Raw genomic sequence first — 17,403 nt, 5'->3', positions numbered from 1 at the left:
GAGTACAAACAGTTATACTAATGTATTGAGCTAGTGACAGTGATTATACAGATAAATTGGTAATTAGTATTCTTTAGTTCTTGCCTTGCTCTGACGGTTGAATGACACACGGAAACAATAAAAACTCATTGAACCATCAGGTCGGGCCTTCTCAATTCGACTGGACGCTACACTCCCCTTTTAGTATTTAACTTTTGAACTTGCTCTACTACTATGATATAAAGCATAATGTGAAAATAATGCGTGTGCATTTAATGTTGTTGTTGCTTTTTGTTGCGGCTGGCAGCCAACTGCAAAGGTGCATTTACCGCCATCTACTTTATTCTTTAGACTTAGTTGTTGTTATTGCTGTGTTATCTTTAATGAGGGTTGGCAGCTACTGAGAAGATGCACTTACACCATGGACTTACACCTACTGTAGTTGAACGTCCTGTATAGTGTTTTACACTATACCGTAAACAAAAAGAAGCGAGAAAGTGAGAAAGAAAAGATAGAGAAGGAGAGAGAAAAAAGAGAAAGAAAGAGAGAAACCCACCACCAACCCGCCCCCTTTTATCCTACTGTGAATTAAATTCTTTTCCGCTTTGATTCCATAGGCTTTGAAGACTTTGAAACATAAACGCAGTAGTACAAGTCAGCCCAGTCTCTACAGAGTCTCCCTGAAACAACAACAACTATTCTAGTCACAAAGACATATCATGACTTCATGGGCTTTGTAACACCAAAGCAATGGAAGGAGTACTTTTACGGACTACGACAGAGTCTGAGGACTACGAAAAGTCTGAGGAATAAAGTCTGGCGGTAATGCAACAATTGGATGCCAACCGCCATAAAACAACAACAACAACAACAACAACATCTACAGTGGGCAGCGGTAATGTAACACTTGGATACCAACCACCATAAAACACCAAAGAAGAATAAGCTCTGTCTCTTTCTCGCTAGCATTCTTGTTTTACTTCTTCTTATAGCTTAAAACACATACTTTGTAGGTGGCGGTAAATGCACCTTTTAGTTGGCTGCCAACACAACAACAAGCAGTCTGTGTGTGATGGTCGTGGACTCGCAGTGTTAAAAGTGATCCACAGTGACAGAAGTCACGTGTTCCAGAGGTTGTGTCGAGGATACTCTTACTGCGAAGTACCAGAAGAAACACTTTAGACTAAACTAGGAGCATTTTGGAGCCAATTAGTATGTAGAAAAAGTTGCACTTTTCTACATGTATAATGAATTCCATGAAGTAATTAAATACAATTTAGAGTAACTTAGTAATGTAACGTATTTACCATGAAGAAGAAAAAAGCGACAGAAAATTACAGTTACCAAAGTAATGGACTAAGTAATGTAACTTATTTTAAAAGTTAACAATGGTGTATAATGTGTATCTAAGTAACTGTAATTTCGTTACTTCAAGTGGGTGTCATTTTCCATTTCAACAACCCTTCACTAGATGGAGCCGGAGGTAGATTATTACTGTTGGGAGTGTCTAAAGAGCCGCGGCGCAGTCAAACGGCCCAGCAGTTTCAGGAACCGCGGCACTGCCATATAGCCTCATGGCTAACCCTGACCTTGACCCTGACCCTGACCCTAACCTTAACCCTAACCCGGCGCGGTCAAATAGCCCAGCAGTTTCAGGAGCCGCGGCACAAAATAACATGGCAGTTTCGACCGCGCGCCGCGGCTCTGTAGACACTCCCATTACAGTTACCAATATGACAAAAACCTAATCAACAGAAACGTCACATTACCAATGTAACGATGCCAAATGTTGAGACTACTTATGAGTACGCTAACTTTCTTACGCAGTCACTAAATAGTTTGATGGCAATTTTATGCAATCAAAACTGTCTTGTCGCTGTTGTTCTGATTTTCCTGAAGGCCGTGAACGCAGCACGAGAGGCGCCGCTCCGGAAACACGCCTCTGTCCGGTCTGTGCGTGGATCTGTGCGCGAGGCTCCAGTCCCACACAGACAGGTGGACCCGTACACAGTGAGTGGGACATTCTATTTTGGACGAGATTTGCAGCTCTCAACCTTAACAATTATGCGAATATCTCTCCTTCCGCCTACAATTCAAGAAACGGCGCATTCTGCGCTTTTAGCGGGGACTGTTGAAGGGCGTTTACGCTGTTTGTGAACTATCTTCAGGTCCAAAGGCTGCTGTTACCTCTGAGGCCCACAAAGGCTGCTGTTACCTCTGAGGCCCACAAAGGCTGCTGTTACCTCTGAGGCCCACAAAGGCTGCTGTTACCTCTGAGGCCCACAAAGGCTGCTGTTACCTCTGAGGCCCACAAAGGCTGCTGTTACCTCTGAGGCCCACAAAGGCTGCTGTTACCTCTGAGGCCCACAAAGGCTGCTGTTACCTCTGAGGCCCACAAAGGCTGCTGTTACCTCTGAGGCCCACAAAGGCTGCTGTTACCTCTGAGGCCCACAAAGGCTGCTGTTACCTCTGAGGCCCACAAAGGCTGCTGTTACCTCTGAGGCCCACAAAGGCTGCTGTTACCTCTGAGGCCCACAAAGGCTGCTGTTACCTCTGAGGCCCACAAAGGCTGCTGTTACCTCTGAGGCCCACAAAGGCTGCTGTTACCTCTGAGGTCCACACAGGCTGCTGTTACCTCTGAGGTCCACAAAGGCTGCTGTTACCTCTGAGGTCCCAAAGGCTGCTGTTACCTCTGAGGTCCACAAAGGCTGCTGTTACCTCTGAGGTCAACAAAGGCTGCTGTTACCTCTGAGGTCCCAAAGGCTGCTGTTACCTCTGAGGTCCACAAAGGCTGCTGTTACCTCTGAGGTCAACAAAGGCTGCTGTTACCTCTGAGGTCCCAAAGGCTGCTGTTACCTCTGAGGTCCACAAAGGCTGCTGTTACCTCTGAGGTCAACAAAGGCTGCTGTTACCTCTGAGGTCCCAAAGGCTGCTGTTACCTCTGAGGTCCCAAAGGCTGCTGTTACCTCTGAGGTCCCAAAGGCTCCTGTTACCTCTGAGGTCAACAAAGGCTGCTGTTACCTCTCAGGTGCTGAGCATCGTTCTCCACGGGGCCAGCAGGACACAGCCAACATGTTTGACACCAAAGGAATCCTATTTGTGCTTCTAGACGTCGTTTGTCTCGTCTTGGGTATGTATCACACATTTAGAGTATGTATTACACATTTAGAATATGTATTACACATTTAGAGTATGTATTACACATTTAGAGTATGTATCACACATTTAGAGTATGTATCACACATTTAGAGTATGTATCACACATTTAGAGTATGTATCACACATTTAGAGTATGTATCACACATTTAGAGTATGTATCACACATTTAGAGTATGTATTACACATTTAGAGTATGTATCACACATTTAGAGTATGTATCACACATTTAGAGTATGTATCACACATTTAGAGTATGTATTACACATTTAGAGTATGTATTACACATTTAGAGTATGTATCACACATTTAGAGTATGTATCACACATTTAGAGTATGTATCACACATTTAGAGTATGTATTACACATTTAGAGTATGTATCACACATTTAGAGTATGTATTACACATTTAGAGTATGTATTACACATTTAGAGTATGTATTACACATTTAGAGTATGTATTACACATTTAGAGTATGTATCACACATTTAGAGTATGTATTACACATTTAGAGTATGTATTACACATTTAGAGTATGTATTACACATTTAGAGTATGTATTACACATTTAGAGTATGTATCACACATTTAGAGTATGTATTACACATTTAGAGTATGTATTACACATTTATAGTATGTATCACACATTTAGAGTATGTATTACACATTTAGAGTATGTATCACACATTTAGAGTATGTATCACACATTTAGAGTATGTATTACACATTTAGAGTATGTATTACACATTTAGAATATGTATTACACATTTAGAATATGTATTACACATTTAGAGTATGTATCACACATTTAGAGTATGTATTACACATTTAGAGTATGTATCACACATTTAGAGTATGTATTACACATTTAGAATATGTATCACACATTTAGAAGATGTTTTGACTCTTCATGTTATAGAGGATAATACAAGACCTGCTCAGTGTCATACTGAGCACATCAGCCTTATAATTGTAAAGCTTCTAGTCTTACACAAATTAGACTTACAAGCTTTATATAATATTTGTTTACTGCTGCTTGTGTCTACAGTTGTTTACACATCCATAATGTATTTAAATATTTGTTTCTAAACTGGATCGACTGTTTTACTTGACCTGTTCTATTCATGTGTCATTTTCTGTGAATATTATGTGTTATATTAGAAATGTATTGGATTTTTCTCATTGACATAGCACCACAGTGAGCCTTGATTGCCTTAAATGTGGAACAGGGCTATATAAATACACTAACAATAATAATAAATAGTTTATTTCTGATTGCATGTGACAGTCATTGTTGTAGCAACCAGTTGCAGTGTAGTAGTAGTAAAGTGAAGTGTCAGGAGCAGCTCAGGCCTAATGGCACCAGAATAACAGAGTGAGTTTGCTCTGCTGTTGTGGAACAGCTGATGTCACGGCCAGTTGCTGCAGCAATGTCACAGATCGCCACATACAAGTAAAATTATGCTTTATTTTATTAAAGATGAAATGGTGTCTTGTTTAGATCACCGTGAGTGTTAGTATCCTTGTGTGTGATGTGTTCATAGATATGTGGGTATCTTATTCTGCGAAAAAGTTTCAGTTTCAATGGGCCTAATGAGCTGAAAGAGCAGAGAAATGACAAGTGCAGTGCACTCAGACTTTGACCTGTCAAAACAATGACTTTATCTGAAGGCGTGTGTGTTCCGTGCTGATCACACGTGATCTGCTTTTAGGTCTGCCCTTTAAAAACACAAAAGAAGGAAATCTCGTACATTCTTTGACATGTGTGTTACTTTACTTGATCTCTCTATTCACAGGAGGTCTGCCTTTGGCAGTATGTAACCTGGCTAAAGTCCGTCCGTACCAAAGAGGATTTTTCTGTAACGATGACAGTATCATGTATCCGTTTCACGACAGCACTGTCACCTCCACAGTGCTCTACTCTGTGGGCTTCACTCTGCCCATTAGCTCTGTAAGTTGGGCTTTCTAAAAGCAACACATAGAAACACATACACACCTCATAAACATCATGCACTGGCCACAGTGTATTATCATTTCATTAACTGTTTAACATCATTTTTAGACTTGACATTACTGGAAAATATTGCATCAGGGATTTTTCACATTTAATTGTAAATCCTTGCAATCGTTAGAATAAGTTGTAGCCTCCTTCTTTAGCTTCATTGATAATACAACAAGAACAGATTGTTTTACAAGTATTTGAACAATCAGTGTAAATAAGTGGAACTGCCTGTAATATTAATTGTTGAAAATTCTCTATTTCGCTACCATAAGTACATTTATGAACTTTTCTTCAACTGCTGTGGGTGTGAAGCAGGTATCGGGCTGTCGCTGCCTAAAGGTGTGTTATGCTTGAGCTCTGTGTGTCGTGTGTCACACAAATGGAGATGGGGAATCTGCTGGTTTTATAATGCGGTTTTTACTTTCTTTAATGATTAACACCACTGATTTCTCTTTTGCCATAAAATGCATGTTCCTGATTTACCATCAACTAATATTGACCTGCTTCTACCTTCTAAGGATCCGCCAGTGTGATGTTCGAACATTTGACTGACCTTTGCATGGCAGAGATGATTGAAGATAAATATTCATGTAACCTTTCTTGTGCTTTTTGTCTCCTATTGCTTGTCTGCTAGCTGGACTTCCATTTGCAATACTCAATTTTGGACAGCCTTTTCGACGAGGCTTTTTCTGTAATGACGAATCAATCAAGTTTCCCTATAAAGAGGACACCATTTCCCATCAGTTATTAGGGGCAATTATGATTCCTGTGCTAATTATCACTGTAAGTGCCTCGGCTTTGTCTACTGCAAATCAATAGTTGTCCTTGTAACACACATAAAAATAATTTAAAGAAACTCACAGCAAAAATGGCAATATCAACTTGGCTACTATAAAATGTTCAGATGGCTTCAGATGTGGAATGAAATGTCAAATAGCTTTTCTGTGCAGTTTTATCAATTCAATTTAATTCAATTTATTTTTGTAACGCCCAAAATCACAATAACAGTTGCCTCTGAAGGCGACTGTGAAAAACTGATTGAGGGCCTAGATGTATAAATATAGAAGTATAAAACTAGGAACTAAAGCACATGCATAATTGATACGATTATATATTATGTTTTGAATGTGGATTTTTTCCAGTAATGTCGAGCAGTGCTAAACTGACGGTATGCATGAAAGTGTCTGTCTAAAACATTGAAATAAAGTACAATTTTATCAGTTTTTTTCTCCCTGTTACAGATGGTCATTGGGGAGCTCCTTTTAGTTTATTTTAAGAGACTCCAATCCAAATCCTCCTTTGGTAGCTATCTTGCCTCTATTTACAAAGCAGTCGGGACCTTCATTTTTGGTGCTGCTATGAGCCAGTCACTGACAGATATTGCCAAGTACTCCATTGGTCGGCTCCGGCCACACTTTCTGGATATCTGCAAACCAGACTGGAGCCTCATCGACTGCACCACAGGGGCTTACATCAACGACTACACCTGCACCGGAGACCCACATAGGGTCCAAGAGGGCAGGTGAGAACTTCACTTAATACCACAAGCTGTACAGTTAGAACCACATTTTTTCATCATATTTTCAGTTTCTGTCTGGAAAGGTCAGTCTGGCCACAGGTTTCATCTCTGAGTTCAGCTGGATTTGCCAGTCAGGGTCTCATTGTCTGTCCATATTAACAACCATGGCTTTTTAGGAGGAAATAAGAAAGGAAATAAATATAACAGTCTGAAAAACATTGCGTATTTATGACTCAATGAGCTACGCACAAAATGCTGATTATCTGAAGTGAGAGAAGTTTAGTTTTGTTGTAAATGACAGATGACGGATGAGCTTCTTTGTTTCACATGCGTCATGGAAATATCATGAATTGTATGATTGCACAGTTCTGTTTGAGTTTGGCTCACAGGGGGAGTGGTGAGCAGACTCTTTGTGAAGTGTGTATTCTGCATCCTGAGCAGTGCCTTTTGAACCTTTGTTAGGACTTGCTTCTTCTACATGGTTATAACATATTAATATCATAATTAACATAACGTTCATAAATATGTGAAGTCGTACATGAGAATAACACACCAGATCTGCCTGATGCGTGTCCTGGTCCTGGACGCATTATCTGTGGAATGCAAAGCTTGTTTTGATTAAAACCTCTGCCTCTTATCTGCTCATGGCAGAAGGAAGCCAAGTGGGAGGGCCGGGAATTATGAAGCAGGCAAGCCCAATCAGAACAGAAGCAGTAATTATAGACGCACACATCCACATGGAGTCTTCAGCTGTGTGTGTGATCTGTAGTAAATGTGCGTAACATGTGGGCAATGAATTACTTTATATTCTGTCTATTTGCTTAGTGAAAGGGTTCGTCTGTCACACACAATTGTATCATCTTTCCATGAGCTACTGGGTGTGGGCCGCGCTCCCATTTCCTGAATCCCATCAATACTCACCATTTACCTTTAAAGTTGGCCCTTTGTTTCTACAATGCATTTGGAACAGATTGCAGCAGGAGAGAGCAGGCCTGTGTTGCCTGCTCTGGATCAGCTTACTGTAATATGAGCTCTGATTAGCTAAGATTAAATTTCCTGGAGAACAACAGCTCAGACTGACTTACGCTGTGGCTAGCTCCAAACATGGCAACTTAAATAATGTAGTTAATAATAAACGCATCAGAATAGTTATAGAGGTTATGATAGTTTACTTGCTTCATACAAACGTCACAGTCTCACAGAAGGCTTAACAGGGGAAGTTACTTGGGCAAATAAAGATCTTATATTTTGTACATCCTGGAACTCCTCGATGTGTCTTTTTTCCCTTTAAATGAGCCACATGACTAATGACATTTTATATTTTATGTTGCAGGTTATCGTTTTACTCCGGCCACTCCTCTTTTTCCATGTACTGCATGTTGTTCCTGGCTGTAAGTATTTGATCTAGTCTATCCAGATTTTAACAATTGTGTTTGAGAAAGAGTATTTTGTTACTGGAATGAATTAATTAAAATGTATTTGTAGAGCACAGGTTATACAAATGTAACTCAAAATGTTTTACAATCATGAAAAAACATCACCATACAATGTAAATCACAAGACAAAAATAAAAGCATAAATAGTTACGTTAAAATGTTTTTTAAAAGTAAATTGCAGCTCCTTGAAATCCTTCAATCAAACGCACAGTTAAAGGTGGTATGGACGATTTTTTTCAGCAATTTTTTTTATCAGATTTCCTTGTGGCGTGGATAAATCATTTGTCCTGCCACGTATCAATCATAAAACGCACCTACCGCTCACCTGCAGCCGCGTCAGGCTCGTCCCCACGTTTCCGCGTGCCTAAGCGCATGAATCTATCATAATATAGTTCCCTCAGTGTACGGGGCAAAATGAAGACGGAGAAAGACAGTTCGAGCTGACGCAGAAGTGGACAGAAATCTACGGGAGACGAGTGATGCGATGCGCTCCGTTGCGCTAATAAACAAACGCACGTGTGTGTTGTATATTCCGCCTGCGTTCTCAAATCGCCGAAAAATCGTCCATACCGCCTTTAAACATAACCAGGGCTCAGATTAAGGATTTTCACTTGTATAGCGGTGCTGCTAAACAATTCGTTAATTTTTCCAAATTTGTATAGTAATTTCATAATTGCATAGTAAAACACGAAAGTGACTAACAATCAATATTTTCCATTGATATAACACGATTATTTATTTAAAATGCATTTGTAAACATTCTATTTAAAAAAAAAAACCTCTTAACAAATTAACTTTTAAACATAAAAAAAGAAAACTTGCAAATAAAATTAGTTGTTGAACAAATTAATCAGCACAGAGTGGCCTTATTTACAACTTTCTTCCATATCATCATCAGACTATTAGCAGGAGTCTCATTTACATATTAATTGTCATTTTTCAAACAAAAAATATGTATTAAGCTTCTTATGGAAAAATAAAGGTTGCTGTGGCGTCCATCATGGTGTATTTTATGTGTTATTCAAATTTACCGCTCTATTTGACGTTCCATTCTATTTTTCATTTTGCCATTGGATGACGGTCCCTAAGTACTCTCGTCTCGGCCAGGGGAGTAGCTTGTCTAGGGTACCAAATGTGCTGGGGCCGGCCCTGCATGTCTGAGATGTATTTTAGTGCTAGGCCATGGAGAGACTTGTACACAAGCAGAGCTGCTTTAAAGTATCTTCTCTGAGCCACAGGAGCCAGTGCAGAGACCTGAGAACAGGACTAATGTGATCATACTTCCTGGTTCTAGTCAGGACCCGAGCAGCAGCGTTCTGGATGTACTGCAGCTGTTTTACAGCTCGTTTGGAGAGGCCAGTGAGCAGGCCGTTACAGTAGTCTAGTCTACTGGAGACAAACGCATGATTGAGTCTCTCCAAGTCTGGTTTAGATCATGCGTATTTTTGATTTTGGCAATGTTTTTTTGATGCTAAAAAGCAGCTGAAGTTCAAGTCAGAGTAAATTTTTCCTCCTAAATTTCTCACTTGATTTGTAGGTTTTAGAGCGAGACTCTGGAGATGACCGCAAACACTTTCTTTTTGTTTCTGTGGACCAAAGATGATGATTTCAGTCTTGTCTGAGTTCAGATGGAGAAAGTTGTTTTGCATCCACTCATTGATCTGTTGGATGCAGTGAATCTACATATTTACCTGCCGACAGTGAAACATAGATCTCATTGTGTCATCTGCGTAATTGTGGTAGGACACCTCTATCGACTGACCTAATTGCAGCATGTAGAGGTTGAATAAAAGAGTCCCAGGATTGACCCTTGAGGCACCCCACATTTTAAGGCCATGTGGACACAGTTACTGATCTCAACTAAGTACTCCCTGTCTTCCAGATAGGACCTGAACCAATCCAGGGCGAGTGATGCCCACTCAGTCCTTCAGTCCCTGTAAAAGGATCCCATGATCCACAGTGTCAAAAACAGCACTCGCGTCAGTGTTCAGGCAGATGTCGTCTGTTACTTTTACACACAACAGTCTCGGTACTGTAATGTGATCGGAAGTCATACATTAGAAGATAATTATTAAGCTGTTGGTAAACAACTTTCTCAAGGACTTTCCCTTTCAAAAATGGCAGGTTTGAGATGAGCCTGTAATTATTCAGCACTGTGACATCAAGGATACTTTTCTTTATAGGAGTGACCGCAGTCTTTTAGGCACTTGGGAATGTTACAGATTGAAGCAACATATCAATCGATACTAAGACAAGTGTTGACACTAGATACTTATTTGAGCAAGTATTAATATTAAATAAAATCACAGACAGGACAAAATGTGACACTTCCTCAACAGTTTTAGAATGATCTTGAGCTTTATCTAAAGGGCGTGGCTACAGAGCTGCGGCGCGGTCAAATAGCCCAGCAGTTTCAGGAGCCGCGGCACGAAATAGCCTAGCAGTTTCGGCTCTGTAGACACTCCCTTATCTAAACTAGTATATAATCACGTTGTAACATAAAAGGTACTTTGATTTTGTGTTGCAATGTATATTGTAAAAAAAAATAGGGCTTTTAATTATGATAGTGGAGTTTAAATCATTATCTGTTCCTTAGTATCAAAATCAAATTTGACATTTTTGTTTTGTGACACTAAAATGGAGCCAAAACGGGTATTTGTGTGTTTTGTTACAGCTTTATCTGCAGGCTCGACTCAAGTTTAAGTGGGCGCGACTTCTCCGACCTGTGCTTCAGTTTTTCCTCATTGCAGCGTCTGTTTATACTGGACTGTCCAGAGTCTCAGATTATAAACACCACTGGAGTGATGTGCTGACAGGTCTCCTACAGGGGGCGCTCATGGCAATCCTAGTGGTGAGAGAAATCTGCTGTTTTCCTCGCCGACGGTAACCACCAGATGTGTGAACACTTACATTTGGAATTTTATGTTGCAGGTCTTTTTTGTCTCAGACTTCTTTAAGCCTGCTGCAGAAAATATTAACATAAACAAAGACATCCCACACACAACCCTTCAAACCAATGGAAATCACTTGGAAAGTCCAAACTAAGATGGCAATGACAACGATGGTAATGATGATAATGACGATGCTGATGATGATGATGGTAATGATGATGATATGCCTCCAAGCGCACACCCAACACACGCCTGCTGCCTGTCTTCAATCTTGTGATAGTGTCTCTTTGCATTTGATCCAACGTCTCTAAATCTAGTGATATTTATACTGGACTGTCCGGTGAGATTTAGAGACGCCAACATTTGAGAAGGAATATTTCTGCAGGGACATAAGTGTGATGTTGGAAACTACTCTCCGTTATATACACAACTGCTGCAATTATTTATGCATGAATGCACTGAAGGGTAAAACCACTGCGAAGAGAAGAGTATATAATAAGAGTATATAAATGTAAGCACTAGGGCTTGATGTTAGCTTTTATTCTCACTTTTCAAATGCAACTAACCTCTTGGAAGAGTTTTAACTATTTAATGCCTCTATTGAATGTTTTTAATGTATTTATTATATTTCACTTAATTTTTTTCTTCCGATGATGCTTCAGCTACACTAACGTAGCAATGTGTGCAATGCTGTATCTCATTGTGACAGTAAAAATTAAAACGTATTTATCCTTTGTTTGTTGGCCACTGTTGATATCAAGCCCTGAGTGCAATTATGGCCTTGGGTTTGTTTTTTATGTTTATTTTATGGCCACAGTCCTTAAGCTCATTATTTACTCTCAACATATGAACTTTGCCTTAAATTCAGGTTTTATTTATATATTCATATACAGTGAGGAAAATAAGTTGCCTGACCAGCCAGTCCCTCCTACATTCTGTTCGTAATGTTTTTGTAAATGTTGAGCATATTTGCAGATGGAGCAAAGCCATGTGTTACCTGCGTGATCAGTGAATGTGTTGTTGTGTTGTAATGAGCATGCGCAATAAATGGTCAGTGGTGTTGTTTTTCCCTCAGACCAAAGAGACGACGGTTGTCTGTATTTTTTCCCCCGAACCATATTGGTGACTACAAAACAATAGACTGCTGCAGAATGTCTAACGTAACAGGTTATGGGCCCAGTCAAGTAGGCCAAAAGTGGTTCAAAAGTCGAGACGGTGAAGAGAAAAGTTACGAGGTGTGGGAAACGAGGTTCCTCGCGCATATGGAGTTACGCGGCCTCAGAGGAGTTATCTCGAAAGACCCGGAGATAGATGAGGAGGACGAAGATGCTTGGGCGGAAGATGAGACGAAGAATGGCGAGGCGTATGCAGAGCTAGTGCAATGTCTGGACAACAAGAGCTTGTCATTGGTAATGAGAGACACGAAAAGAGACGGAAGAAAGGCGCTGAATATTCTCCGCGAACACTACGCTGGAAAGGACAAACCTCGCGTTGTGAGTTTATATTGTGAACTTTCCTCGCTTCATAAGACCAGCAATGAAACGGTAACTGACTATATTATTCGAGCAGAGACTATATTCACGTCATTGAGAAGAGCAGAAGAGCACATTAGTGATGGGCTTCAGATAGCGATGGTAGTTAAAGGGCTACCTGATTCATACAAGCCATTCATCACCCAGACAAATGACACTGTGACGTTCAGCGAGTTTAAAACGAAACTGCGAAGTTATGAGAGTACTGAAAAATATGGGAAGAGTGACGTGACTGCTGATGAAGACAATGTGATGAAGACTAGTTGGGCAACAAGGTCACGAGGAAGAGGAAGAGGAAAGAGAATGGTCCTGGCTGATGTTGAATGTTACACGTGCGGGAAAAAGGGACACATGGCCAGGACATGTCCGGACGGATACCAGTTGAGAAAAGAGGAACGAAAATGGGACACAACACAGCGCGGAAGGGGACAATATCGAGGACGAGGCCGTGATTATGTGAAGAAAGTTGATGGAGAGACGGAGGCAGAGCCAACATCTTTTTGTTTCTTCAAGATGAGTGACTGCCCTACACAAAGAGGAAACAAGGTCTCATGGTCGACTGGGGCGCCACAACACACATGATCAACAACGCCACAAAGTTCAAAACAGTTGACAAGAGCTTCAGACCTGAGGACCACATGATCGAGCTTGCCGACGGATCCAAGGTGAGCGGGATGGCGAAAATGAAGGGAGATGCTGAAATCTACTTGTTGGACAGCGAGGGACGAAGAGTGAAGACGATTCTCAAACAGGCACTCTACATCCCATCGTTTCCACAGGACATCTTTTCAGTTAAAGCAGCGACGGCCAACGGAGCTGAGGTCCGCTTTAAGGACGGTAATGACTGGCTGGTCCACAAGGATGGTACCAAATTCAAAATGGACGTGTATGGTAGGCTGTATTACCTTAGCACAGTAGAAGATGAAAATGTTGATGAAGTATATGGGTGTCATGACATTCAAACGTGGCATAGGATACTTGGTCATTGCAATTTTGATGATGTTGCAAAATTAGAAAAGGTGGTTGAAGGAATGTCTATAAAAGGGAAACATGACAAATCCAACCAAAAATGTGAAATATGCACACAGGGCAAATTCACACAAAGCAGAAACCGACAGGCAGACTCTAAAGCCACAGCTGTGTTAGAGCTTGTACACACAGACCTATGCGGTCCTATAGAACCAGCAGATAAAGATGGATACAGATATGCAATAGCATTTACTGATGATTGCAGTGGGATGATATTTCCATACTTTATTAAAACAAAAAGTGACATGACAAAAGCTACAGAAAAAATCATTGTGGATGTAGCCCCATATGGAAAGGTAAAGTGCATAAGGTCAGATAACGGCACAGAGTTTACCGGACAAGAGTTTCAATGTCTACTTAGGAGTAATGGTATAAGGCACGAGAAGAGTGCACCCTACTCACCTCATCAGAATAGGACTGCCGAAAGAGGGTGGAGAACCTTATTTGAGATGTCACGATGCATGCTATTGGAGAGTAACCTCCCAAAGCAATTATGGACATATGCTGTACAAACAGCAGTCCAAATCCGCAACAGGTGCTACAGTAAGCGGCTAGAGCAGACACCTTACCGTATTTTTACAGGAAAAACACCTAACCTATTCAACATGCAGATATTTGGCTCTGAATGCTATGTTTACAAGCAGGATAAGAAAAAGCTAGACTCCAGATGCAGCAAGGGGATCCTTGTAGGCTATGACAAATATAGTCCAGCATATAATGTGTTTTATCCTGAGACAGGAAAAGTCCTAAAACATAGGCTGGTAAAATGTATCACCAAAGGTGGCACAGATAGCCAGACCCAGACAGATTGTGACATGGGGGAAGACATTGAGAGTTATGTAAATACACCTCAGAAGAGAGTCAACCAGGGTCAGAGACAGAGACAGCCTGAAGAGAGTAAAGAGTCCAGTATTGAAGAGGCTGCTGAGACAGGTCCGACCCAGAAAGACAGTACTCAGAAAGAAGAGGGAGAAAGGAGATACCCTACAAGACAGAGAAAGGCTCCAGAATACTTTAAGGAGTACCAGTGTAAAGTTGAGTGTAACAATGACGAAAGTGAGAATGTAGATTATTTCTACAGAGTAGCTTATGATGTTCCTAAAACACTAAGAGAGGCAATGGACTCTAAAAAGTCAAAAATGTGGGCTGATGCGATGAAAGAGGAGATGAACTCTTTGACAGAGAATGAAACTTTCACTCTGACCCCACTGCCAAGAGGCAAGCAAGCAGTGGGAGGTCGCTGGGTATTGTGATAAAATGTGAATATATGATTATATTTCTGTGATGTATTTTATCTGCATAATAGTGATATTTTATCTGCATCATTAGTCTAAGAGAAGAACGGGTGTGTGACAGCATTTGTTTGTGAAGGGGTCGTAAAGATGGGCCAAAGGATGTTGCCCCAGAGGGGGGGGAGTTGCACCCCCCCCTTGCAGGCTTTATCTCTACGGAAAAATACCAAGTGCCTTGATGTGAGGCTGACCAATGAGAAATGTGACCCGCCTATTCCAGAATATCTAATAAAACCAACCAGCATGGGAAAAAACGGTGTGAGACGCGGGGGTGAGACGCAGGAGGGTCAGCCAGGCTCCTTACAACGGCCTGGCTGACACAGTCCCCGCGTTTTCTCCCATGCATGCCACACAAATGTCTGATGTTTCTGTGTCGTTTCATATTCTAGGTTGAATTGTGTTCTCTATGTGTTAAGGAATAGCATCGGTGTATGTCTAATTCCATGACATTTTCTGGTCCTTCGAGCCGGATGACAAGCAGCCCCTTCGCGGAGATTGACGGGTGAATCGGTGAAGTCTGTGCACAGCTGAAAGAAGACCACTTTTCCCGTGGCCGCCCATCGCACCTCAGTCTCCGCGAGGAGAGCGCGTCGTTTCGAAGCAGCAGGAGAACACAGGCGACGAAGAAGGTCAGACAAAATTTTGTGTGTGAAAAAGAGTTAGCCATAAAACGTTTTTATGCATTAGTTTGATATTTACTGGAAAAATATTGTATGCTTTTATGCGCAGTTAGGTATTACTGAGGAAATACCCAGTTTCATATTACTGAGGAAATATGTGTGAATGTAAGCGCTGTGCACGAGCGAGTTAAGTAAGAGAGAAGTATGAATGTGTGAATGAGGATTAATAGTGATTAACTAACAAGTGTGAATCACAATTAATCATACAAGGGTCACAAGGCGTTATTCTGAGAGATCTAAAATTTGCAGTCACGGGTGAATCTTAAACACCACGTTTATGTCCGGAGGAATCTAATAAGGAATTTCTCTAGAAGCTTGACATTAACCGTGACTGTAAAGCAAGTAGCATTTCTCTCAGACGACCGAGACCACATAATGCCAAAATTATCACCCCAAACTGTAAAAAGACAAAGGAAAAGTCATAAGAGGATTTTGGAGGGAGACTTCCAGTATGCTCAGATGACGTGGCAGAGAGGGGGAGATAAGGGGGGTCAACAAGGCAGGAGAATGGGGAGAAAGCAGTTCAGAGGACGCTCTGAAGTAAGGTTAGGAACTAAACCCAGTTGGTTTTAAATTTTAGTATTTGAACAAATTTAAGGGTTTTGTTTGATTGACAACAGTCAATTATAAAGATTTTATTAAACTTGATAAGAGATGAAGATGAATTCAGATTTTTATAGATGGCCAATATTTTGGGGAATGTGATCACAGACAGGACACTTCCTGTCCCCGACATAGAAGACAAAAGTTGTGTTTTTACGGTATCGTGTTTTTTGAGTGCACAGAACAAAGCTACGTTTTGTTTTGTTTTATTTTTGGACTTGACAAAATTATCTTTTGGACTTATTATGTAACCATAATGCATGACTAGATGAAAGTACAGGACGAAAAGACAGAAGTGGTTTTAAATTTAGGATCAAATACAGGCACAGGCCTGGAAGTGATAATATGGGTAAATGGGTGACTACTGATGTTTTTGGACATAGGAGTAGAATGAGTAGTAAGTAAAGTGATAGTAAAAGTTATATCAGTAACTTATTTATTTGTATTATCATGAGGAAACCTCGTATTGCATGTAGACATAAGTGAGGGAATAAGTTAAATAGTGACATCCAATGCCCTCCCAGGAAAGACATGAATGGGTCATTAACTAGGGCAATTGACGCAGAAGTGGGGGGACATGGGACATACATGTGTTTATTAACTAAAGACAACAGGACACCAAGTCATAAAGATAGTCAGAGATAAGGGGCTATTGACTGGCAAAGAATCTGGAGGACTCAGGATGGAGCAGATGTCGTTATCTTTACGTATCACAGTGACAATTAAGAGCAACACCACCTCAGGGGGGTTGACGTGATGAGTAATAGGAAAAGTTAAAATTAACAGGGAAAGAATTTGACATTCTAAAGTAAATACCTGAAGGATTGTGGAGATTCAATCAAGAATTGAATAGATTTAAATAAGACAATATCATCTAAATTTAGACGTTATAGAAGTTATGAAAACCAGTGATAACAGGACTTAAACATTATAGGACTCAGGTCGGAGCCAAGAGATGGTTAGACTGATAAAATGATGTGCCTTATGTACAAGGGGAAGGTTTAGGATCATTTTGATAGTTATACACATATAGACTTGCTAGAACAAACTAATACACAATGTTTGTAAAGGACCACATGAGCAGGTGTGAGAGATTGAGTTTGAAACTCACCTGAAGCACATATAGAAGATTAGCACATATTACATTAGATGTGTGACTTTATGCAGGCCACACGCACAGAGGAGATGTGAAATTATTAATTATGTGAAGAATTCTAAGTTGTGAACTGACCCTTATGGCCAGCTCAACGGGGGAATTATTGAGACAATTATTATTGTTTGAT

The 17,403-nt window shown here is 40.6% G+C and overlaps 1 protein-coding gene across 2 annotated transcripts; it reads left to right on the top strand.

Annotated features, from left to right (window-relative positions):
* The first annotated feature begins 2,985 nt into the window (after positions 1–2,985).
* Positions 2,986–11,615, top strand: plpp1a (phospholipid phosphatase 1a). Of its 2 annotated transcripts, none has more exons than XM_072454730.1 (6): positions 2,986–3,109; positions 4,933–5,087; positions 6,380–6,660; positions 7,991–8,048; positions 10,768–10,944; positions 11,025–11,319. In XM_072454730.1, exons 1-6 carry the CDS (start codon positions 3,052–3,054, stop codon positions 11,136–11,138), a joined length of 843 nt encoding a protein of 280 aa, XP_072310831.1. In that variant the 5' UTR covers positions 2,986–3,051; the 3' UTR covers positions 11,139–11,319. The 2 variants fall into 2 exon arrangements, with proteins under 2 accessions (XP_072310831.1, XP_072310832.1); XM_072454731.1 differs by lacking the exon at positions 4,933–5,087 and adding an exon at positions 5,773–5,921 and having other exon boundaries at positions 3,025–3,109; positions 11,025–11,615.
* The last annotated feature ends 5,788 nt before the right edge of the window (positions 11,616–17,403 follow it).

This window comes from Eucyclogobius newberryi, unplaced genomic scaffold, assembly GCF_026437365.1.
Source record: "Eucyclogobius newberryi isolate DKJ021-1_F unplaced genomic scaffold, fEucNew1.0.hap1 SCAF_2, whole genome shotgun sequence".
Taxonomy (NCBI): domain Eukaryota; kingdom Metazoa; phylum Chordata; class Actinopteri; order Gobiiformes; family Gobiidae; genus Eucyclogobius; species Eucyclogobius newberryi.
This window is presented reverse-complemented; position numbering and strand designations above follow the sequence as displayed.

Excerpts from the sequence above, each read along its gene's own strand:
- plpp1a (XM_072454730.1), top strand. The coding sequence starts at position 3,052 with ATGTTTGACACCAAAGGAATCCTATTTGTGCTTCTAGACGTCGTTTGT. Across the intron at positions 6,661-7,990 it reads CATAGGGTCCAAGAGGGCAG|GTTATCGTTTTACTCCGGCC; the intron begins GTGAGAACTTCA and ends TTTATGTTGCAG. Across the intron at positions 10,945-11,024 it reads CGCTCATGGCAATCCTAGTG|GTCTTTTTTGTCTCAGACTT; the intron begins GTGAGAGAAATC and ends TTTATGTTGCAG.